This window comes from Lineus longissimus, chromosome 19 (assembly GCF_910592395.1).
Source record: "Lineus longissimus chromosome 19, tnLinLong1.2, whole genome shotgun sequence".
NCBI classification, from domain to species: Eukaryota; Metazoa; Nemertea; class Pilidiophora; order Heteronemertea; family Lineidae; genus Lineus; species Lineus longissimus.
Genome location: NC_088326.1, coordinates 7,314,011 through 7,323,971, shown reverse-complemented (window position 1 = coordinate 7,323,971; position 9,961 = coordinate 7,314,011). Strand labels below are relative to the sequence as shown.

The following is a 9,961-nucleotide window of genomic DNA, read 5'->3' as shown; positions in this document are numbered from 1 at the left end:
CCAAGCAATTACAATTTCCCCAAAATGGCCAATTTACAGTACATTCGACCTCTGTGACCTTGAAAAGTAGGTCAAATCAAAGAAGACCCGGGTGACACATTGAATGGTTGTTAGAATTAGATGTACCTATGATATAAAATTAGTGCCAATCGGGCAAGTCATTACTAGGAATAATGGGTTTTTTGAAGAATTTAGGATTTGGCCCCCTCCCTGGAGGCCAAACGGCAAATCAGATCGCACCAAACTTCGGTACCTGAGATCACCTGACCAAGGGGTACATGTGTACTTAATTTGTGATCAATAGTCATTGCAGTTAAGAAACGTGCCATAGTTACGGCCTGACGGCGAATTTACGCCATTTGACCTCTGTGACCTTGACAAGAAGGTGAAATTAAAAACCTGTGTGACATATACTGTATGGTGGTTAGATGTACCCATGATATCAAATTGGTGGCAATCGGGCAAGAAGTTAAGGAATAATCCCATTTTTAAGGTTTTTGGACTTTGCCCCCTGGTGGTCAAGTGGTGAATCATATTGGACCAAACTTCGGTCCCTGAGATCACCTGACTAAGGGGTAAATGTGTACCAAATTTGGTATCAATAGTCATTGCAGTTTAGAAACGTGCCATCGTTACATCCTAACGACCAATTTACACCATTTGACCTCTGTGACCTTGAAAAGGAGGTCAAATCAAAAACCCGGAGGATATATGATGCACCTTTGCTAGAAGTACCTACCATATTTTTTTCAAAATTTCCCGACTACTATTAAGGGAGATATTGCATATTTTCACTTTTAACGTTTGGCCCCCTGGTGGCCAAACCATGAAACGAATCGGACCGAAACTTGGTCTCCAAGGTGTCATTACATAAGGGTACATGTGTACCAAGTTTCAACTCAATAGCTCTAACAGTTACGAAACGTGCCCTGCTAACGGACGACGGACGACGACGACGACGACGACGACGACGACGACGACGACGACGACGACGACGACGACGACGACGACGACGGACGACGGACGCCACGGTATGGGATAAGCTCACCTCTGCTAAGAGGTGAGCTAAAAACTTACCCACCTAAAATATACAGGGTGCCCCAGAAAAAAGGTAATCCTGGCAAAAAGGGTTAATGTGATGAGATCATGCATTTTAACACTTTTGGCAATGGCAAGCCATTGCTTCATAGTAAATCAGAAGCTATGAGCTTTCCATTGATGCTACTGTGACACCCATGCTGCTACGCACGACTGAGCACCAAGGCTTGTTCATCGAAAGAGGAGGAGGCCACGTGGAGGGTGTCGGGGCTTAATCTGTAAAATTCTGGATTTATCAGGGAACAAAATGTATCTTTCAGACGATACTTCATCGGATGATATTTTTCAATGATTCCTATACACAAATGACGTTTTGGGTATTTTTTCGAGTCTCATAATGGTCCACAACAGGAGTTTCCAAGAGATGGCTAGGCAAACCCCTCAATTCATAGAATGGATGTACCTACCCAAAAATGTTTATAGCACTTGTAACCTAAAAACCCTTTTTTTGCACAATTCTTGCACTTGGCTCCCCTACATAGCCTTAGTTAGAACTTCTTTGCAGAAGACTATAGTTCATTTCCAGGATAAAACATTATGCAAATTGGTTTTTAAATTATTGAGGTCGGTCACGTGACCTGATTAGCAAAATTAGTAAAAAATATATTTAGACATGTATGTATAATATAGTTTTCCAATCGGCATCATTCTGGTCAGAAGAACAGTCTCATTACATTGCAGGAAAAAGCAGTTTGAGAACTTTTTAGGTTTTTTTACCACACGCAGGTGTGTTTAGACTTAGAGGACTTTATTCATAACTGCACAATGAAAATATTTTTTATTTTGATACCACCATTGACACATTGTAATATAATGTAAAGGATTACACTTTTCGATTATAGCATGATTTATTCCAGCAAAGGTCTATGAATGATGCCGATAGTGGACGTGACATCCACTATGCTGTTTTGGAAATGGGGAGTGCGGGAATACGGATTAGGCGTGTTGCAAATTGATAGAAACTGATTTCAAGATGGCCACCCTGGTTGTCATATCGAGATTCGAATGAGCCAATTTTCGAAAGGAACTTTCCTCTAGTCATCCCCAACATTCAGACCAAAAATTAATTTCACCTGACAAATGGTTCTACTTCAAATTGACAGAAACTGATTTCAAGGTGGCTGCCCAGGTGTTATATATCAAGAATCAAACAAGTCCCTTTTTTGAAATGAACTTTCCTCTAGTCACACCCAAAATACATACCAAAAATGTTTTTACCAGAGTTCTCTTTTGAACGGAAATTGAAAAGTTAATGGACTTGGTGATGGTACATACCTAATCAACTTATGGTTCCCATCTATATGCCAAATGGAATTTGGTCCTGCAACCCTGTATGAACGCCTCCTAATTGAATGACACCACCTTAATGCCACCGATGTCGGGTCTACTCGAAGCATACTATCTCTAACTCGCTGCCGAGAAACACAGATATTCTCGCTTACAAGCCTGGCGTGAACTAATCTGTAGCCAAGATGTCGATTGAAGGAACAGATGGTGCGGACAACTGCATCAAGTTGCGTATTGTTTATCCTGGTACGACGCAATCTGTATGACAAGGAATAATATCTGAAAGATATAATAATACAGAATGTTTCCGAGAATCTATCAGAATCTATGTAGACCAAAACCTCGCTATGACGCGGTTTTGGCCAATATTTTGGCTCCACCCGAGCGGTTTGGGTGAGACAATCAATACCGACAGTGAGGTATCAATTTCTATTCTAAAAACATCTCAAATTAAATATCGACTTATGTGGTGTTTTAAATGCTTTTGTGTTTTAAATGCTTTTGCACCAACCCAAGCGGTTTTGGTTGTCTCACCCAAACCTCAGTGGTGAAAACGAAGCTAAATATCTATTATGAAAAAAATATTCTCAGTCGGGTGTTTTTAATTTGATACCTGGCTTACTTCTACGGATTTCGCGCTCACAAGTGGCCGTACAGATGGACGGACGGCAGGTATTTTCTCTGCGAGCGACCAGGGACAACTAAACAAAATGAGTCAACCAGGGAAACAGACAACAAGAGTTTTCAATCCATCAACATCTTACATTACATTGTAAGGTGGATCGAACACCCGGCATAATACATGACCCGTTTAGGCCCAAGTAAATGTTACCGAGGTTCTGTAATGAAACGGAGAGAAAAACGTATTTGTTTGGACGTAAATTGGGTTATAAATCTTAATTTATTCGAAACTTGCGGACCATTGATATTTACATATATACAACAAATACAAACATAGATATGCTTTAGCATAAATATCTAGCGACATGACATGGCTTTAACCTCTGGAAATGTCGTCTATGAATCTATGAATTACAGTAAATCAAGATAACTCAGAATAAACCAGCAGAACTGGTAGGCCTAAAGCCTGATATAAAGTTTATATACACATGGATTTTACCCAAATCTACAATATAAGTACAAAACCATGACCTTATACAACGTTATATAATTTCCGTCAAACCATAAAAGCTTCAGACATCTATATAATATTCAAACAACCCGCTACAAGCATCATCAGAATGATGGGAATTCCCCTGTTTAACATAAAATAATTAATGTACGCTTTTACAAATATGGTGCGACCGATTTCCAAATATGGCAACATGACCTTTTGACAACCCCGTGACCCCGCCCGCGACCAATCAGAGCGTCGCCCAACCAAAATAGAACGGACGCACATTGCACTGTTGACATCGCGACGCACTCTGTGCGCGATACAAAATGTCAAATTACGAAATAAAACAAGCATCAAATGTATTCAAACCTATTCCTAATGGACGGTACATATTAGTGCGACTCACAGGAGCACTAAATATTAACATTTGAAGATAATAACCGATAGATATTATCAAAAACCCGGAGTTGACGAAACTACGCTCGGCCGCATCCTGACACTTTCAAGCGGACCGAGACCTGACGCTCAACAAACTCGACTATAACTCTGTACAAATACATCAAACTTATAAAAAGTACAAACATGCATGACCTACAAGTGCTGCGACATACAAAAATGATAATTTTAGGTAACTCACCTGTAATGAAACGGAGAGAAAAACGTATTTGTTTGGACGCAAATTGGGTTATAAATCTTAATTTATTCGAAACTTGCGGACAGCCTACCGCGCATGCGCAAGCAACAGAGCAAACCACGACGTCACCGCGCCATGCTTTCCGACATTAACATAAAATTTGTGTCCCCCAATACTTTGCCACTACCTCACATAAAGGTAGAACTTTAAGGAGTATCGCAAAGCAAGAACAAGAGGCCCAAGGGCCTGGCGCTCAGCTGAGTTAATATCATTAATATCTTCAGGGTGTTTAGTTCATTATGCATGAAAATGGCATGCTCCATGGTATTTGATATCCTTTTGCGTTCACTACGGTACCAATGTTTTTGGTTGACATAATTATGCCACTGTTCATTCCTCAATCCTGACCATAATTCGGGTGAAATCATCGTATGAAAATATTTACCGAAACATGAAGTTTATGCCATGAATGAGGATACTCATTGTCATAGCCTCGTTTACAAGTACGAAGTATTTTCCCGCGAATATTCAAAACTGCTTGGCTCCTTGCCAGTTAAATAACATGTGACTATACACAAAATAGAAAACTTTGATGGAAATTGTAAATCATTTTTTTATCTATCAGGGGAAACAAGCTGATGATGATCAAATAAATCATTCATGAGAAATCATTTTGTTGCTGAAGCTTGCATGACGAAGTTAATGCTAAACCTTTTCTTGTGCTCTACTGCGCCACCGTAGTTTTCTATTGAGACCAGCGATGACGTCATTTCTGGTGATTCCCTACGTTGTCCAATGAGCGCTTTTTAAAATGTGCCATTTGGTATTGTACAGTATGCAATGTATTTTTTCAGCGCTGCCAGTTGCCGAAGAGAATGCCGTAGCTCCCTCAATTTCCAATCAATTTTTATGGGAGTGACATTATTGTATTGCTTAGAATGTCTACTTTTTACTCATGAAAGAATCGTAGAACTAAAACATAATAGGCGAACAGAATCATGCCGATTCACTGCACATACTGTGGGAATTCTCCACTTCAAAATACATCGGCGATGTCATCGCGAACAGAGCATGCACTTCCGATATCGTTTTCACAGAAATGTCGCCAAATATTCAAGAACTAATTTCTGAATTTAGTCCCTAAAGACCTTATGACTACCACTGAAACGAACTAGTGATAATATCGCCTACCAGACTACTTTTTAAGCAGAAAATTGGGTACACATACTGTGGGAATTCTCCACTTCAAAATACATCGGCGATGTCATCGCGAACAGAGCATGCACTTCCGATATCGTTTTCACAGAAATGTCGCCAAATATTCAAGAACTAATTTCTGAATTTAGTCCCTAAAGACCTTATGACTACCACTGAAACGAACTAGTGATAATATCGCCTACCAGACTACTTTTTAAGCAGAAAATTGGGTACTTGAGTGTCATTGAGCTCCAAGATTATTGCACATAGCGTAAACAACATGCCGCCATTTTGTCTCCGCTTCGGTATTTCGTACGCCGCTTATAATGCACCTTCTCAATTAAAACCAACATAATAAGGCCTTACATCGTTGATTGAATAGGAACACCACACAAAACACAATAAAGTGGGGGTACAATCGATTACGAAGCTGAAGTGAACAGTGATTTATTCCTGGAGCTACTGCTTTTGTTGTGTAGCTGCCATGTTTTGAGAACTGGCAAATAGGAGACTTCATTGATGGCTGACGTCATCGGGCGGGAATTTGAATCGGCAGAAATAATTAAAAGGCAGGTAGCGCCCTCTCCTGTTAAAATTTTGAACTTTTTCTCAATAAAATAGATTTTTAAGAATTTTATCTTAATATTAGAGCATATTTCGACTAATTCTGCTGCTCCTAGGCCGATAGGCCAGTTTCCTTCATGCACTCTCGCTCGCAGGAAGTAGGTCGAATGGCGACAAATTTTGTTTTGAAAGTAGAGTTTGACCAGAAGTATCCAGAAATGCAAAATTGAAGTCTCCAGGTCTTACGGTTACAAAATGTGCACCATGGGTTTAACGGACAGATGGATGGATGCATGGATGGACAGACGGACGCCACTGAACAACTTATTTGACAAGCTCGGCTGACTTAGTCAGCTGAGCTAAAAATACAGATAGGAATTTCCGTTTCACAATATTAGCTGTCAGGGGTGTGGTTTTTGAAGAAGGAAATATCCCGCCAGACAAGCTAATTTGGGTTTTTTGAAACATGTGCAACTGCTTAGTTTTTATGTACAGTTTTAGCTATGACAATGACTATGTAATTTTTAACAACATTCAGCAGCCAATTTAATCCATGTTAATTCCCTGTGTAAATTTTCAAGACACCCGAGAATTCAAATTAGTTTTGAGATCCAAGTTCAAAACGTTTATTTTTGGCCACCCGGTATTTCGCATTTCCAATTACCTGTATGACAAGACAAAGGACTGAAAACTTTGAGTCCCATTATCTCTAAAGAACACGAAGATGGGATGGCCCAGTCAGGTTCTTAGGGGCTCAAATATTGATTATCAAAGGTCCACCCCACCAACTATTATCAAGTTGACTGACTGTTGACAAGTACATGTATTTTTTGTTGAATGGCCTAAAATAAGTATTAATAATATAGCCCACAGTAGCCTGCATTATTTATTGCCTCTTGGCTCTAGACATGCTATATCATGAGTTTTGAGCAAAATGACTTACCTCAACCTGCGGCGCACTGTTGATACAGAAACATGTAGCATAGCTGCAATCCTTGGAACAGTGAAATCGAGGTCAAACAAAAATTCCAATTGCATAGGCTGGGGGGCCAACTTGACCACTCCAAGTACGTTGAGAATGAAATCCTGACCGTACACCTGCAGGTATTCTGAAAAAAAGAAGTTAAAGAATTCACATTGAATTTGAATACATGTATGCCAGGTGGGTAGTGTGGCTGTGTGCTGGCCATGCGGAGGTTCGGATTTCTCACTACTAGACCCTCTTTCAGTATGCGTATTGACTAACATGGACGTGAAGTGTAGACCCATAGGCAATGTTTCCGCTAGGACTGAATGAAAAGGAGGTACAATGTTTTTTTAAAAAGCAATTTTGATGCAGTAAAACAACATTTCAGGCGTAAAAAAGGTCATCAAATCCTATTTTAACTTAAAAATTACCTTACTTCAAATTAATAGACTACTTCCGCACCAGGTAGCGTACTGCAAGCCATAACAAAGCCAGTCTTCAATTGGCTTGACCAGCACATAAAATACCATATTTCTAGGGGCGGTGGTCTTTTTAGGACGCTTCTGTTTTTTGTTCATACAGTTCAGCTTTAATTTCACGATTTTGCGTAAACCCCGATGAATCTGTCTTAGAATGTTGAGAGTCAGAGAGCAATCGAATTGTGTGCTATGGTAGAAATCTTGTGTTTGATGTGTCAGCCAAGCCTAACACTTTATTTTGAACAGAAAAACAGCATGCTGTATACCGATAATGAATGAAATGGCCAGAATTTTCACAAGACTCCCTATGGATTGTTAGAGAAAAGAGAGAAGGAAAGATGCATTGGGACTGCGACATTTTATCTTACAGACTTGATTTGCTGTATATTTTGCATCATACAACAGTTAAACCGGATGGATGTTATGATAACGAAACGAAAAAGGACAATGCGTTGGTTAAAGGGACGATGTGAAACGAATATGAAAACCGTTACGCGATTAGGAACACTGGTTATTTTATTTTCACCAGAGCAAAGTTTATGCCCGCCCGCCATCTGACCATCCGATGGCGATGGCCAACGTCATATTTTAAGTTGCAGAGAGAGGCAAATGCCAAATCTGGACTTAACTCTACCGTCTTTACTATCATTTAAGAACAAGGACGGATTTTTCTTAGTTAACGAGACAATAAGAATGTGTGATAGATTGTTTTTGAAAGGTAGTTCATTGAATGAGGATTGTGAGAAAAAGATGCTTTTTGAGTTTGAAATGGGAAGCAGAACTATAATGATTGATGAAACCAGGGTCCGTATTCACAAAGCTTCCGTAAGCACTAAGGGTACCGTAAGGCATCCGTAACAATTTATGTGGTATTCACGAAGCTTCCATAAATTTACGCATCCGCAAATCACGACCTTAAACCAGCCAATATTTGCGGGAGCGACAGAGTACCCGTAAATGCTACGGGAGCGCCGTAACAGCTGAAATGGTGGCCTTGTTTGTACTCTTTGCCGAAGAAAATCGGCGAGCATTGAGGCGGCAACGCATTTTTCGCGATCGGACTCAACCCCTGGACATCTACGACGATGTAGATTTGATCGACAGGTACAGAATGCCGAGGCACGTCCTGGTTGAAGTCATTGACTTGATCCGAGACCAAGTTGAGCACCAAACACGGCGGTCACATGCAATCCCTGCAACTCAACAGATCCTCGTAGCCCTGCGATTCGTTGCAACTGGTCAATTCCAGTTGGCAACTGGCGATGTGAGTGGAATCAGCCAACCTTCTGTTTCCCGGATTGTTACTCGAGTTGCCACGGCACTTCAAAGGATTTCTCACCGAGTCATTGCGTTTCCTCGGGACCGTGTGGCACAGAATCGTATCAAGGAAGGCTTCTATGATGAACGACACAGAATCCCGAACGTTTTAGGATGTCTTGATGGATCACTCGTCGAAATAAAATGCCTCTCCGAAGAAGAAGCTGCCTACATATGCAGACATCACTATCACGCCATCAACGTACAGGGGGTCTGCTCACATGACAAAAGATTCACTAACATTGTAGTACAGTGGCCAGGCTCCACCCATGATGCATTCATTTGGAGCCACTCCAATCTCAACCGACAAATGGCCAATGGTCTCGGAGATGGTTATCTTCTTGCGGACTCCGCATACCCACTTCGACCCTGGGTTTTAACACCCGTGCGGAACCCTGAGGATGAAGCTGAGCGCAGGTACAACGTCCATCACCGAAGGATGCGTCAAAGGATAGAGGGTACATTTAGCAGATGGAAAATGAGATGGCAATGCTTACACAAGGACGGTAAGGTTACATTGAATTATCAAAATGCCCTTTATTACCGTTGAATTGTCCCATGCAATAGTAATTGTCACGAAGTACGCATGTAATAAACAACATATCAAAATAAGTGATAGGGCACCCAATATTTATTGAAATATTGAGGTGAATGAAAAGGGAAAGAATTTCTGAACAACATGAGCTCATTCAAAATCAAAAGACTCAACTGCACACATAACGGCAAGCTACATTGTGTCAGTATTTCGATTTCTTTATTTTGATAAATCAGCTCTAGTTCTTAAAATGTTTTGCTGCTCCCCCCCCTTAATCTCAAACAAACAAATATTTTTGAAACCCTTTCTATTTGCAGGTGGTGTCCTCAAACTCCGCCCAGAGCGTTGTTGCAGAATCATTGTTTCCACTGCAGTGCTGCACAATATTTGTGAGGAACGTGGTGTGCCAGTTCCCCCCGGCGCAGGCCCCGTCATTGGTGACAATCCTGACCTTGATGTGAACAACCCAGTCATAGACGATGATGCTGATGGCGCAGCTACAAGAGCAAGAGTGATTAGGGAGAACTTTTGGAACTGAAACAATGGTGTTTGACTGGACATCACCACAAGCGTTCCCTATAGTAACATTGAACAACAATTTATTGTGTACATACCGCAGATTCACTTTTCTAATACCACTGCCAAATATGCAAAAACTGACCACTATTTATTATTCATTGGCCACTCCAACCAGTCGTCATGACGGCTAGAAGGCCTGTGTGACACGCCTACCACCTATTTCCCTGGTGATGAGTGTGGCTATTTT

The 9,961-nt window shown here is 40.8% G+C and overlaps 1 protein-coding gene across 1 annotated transcript; it reads left to right on the top strand.

The window, feature by feature from the left end:
• Positions 1–8,454: 8,454 nt before the first annotated feature.
• LOC135503449 (putative nuclease HARBI1) lies at positions 8,455–9,733 on the top strand. Its single transcript, XM_064797024.1, has 2 exons — positions 8,455–9,118; positions 9,513–9,733. Exons 1-2 carry the CDS (start codon positions 8,455–8,457, stop codon positions 9,731–9,733), a joined length of 885 nt encoding a protein of 294 aa, XP_064653094.1.
• The last annotated feature ends 228 nt before the right edge of the window (positions 9,734–9,961 follow it).

Excerpts from the sequence above, each read along its gene's own strand:
- LOC135503449 (XM_064797024.1), top strand. The coding sequence starts at position 8,455 with ATGCCGAGGCACGTCCTGGTTGAAGTCATTGACTTGATCCGAGACCAA. Across the intron at positions 9,119-9,512 it reads GATGCGTCAAAGGATAGAGG|GTGGTGTCCTCAAACTCCGC; the intron begins GTACATTTAGCA and ends TTCTATTTGCAG.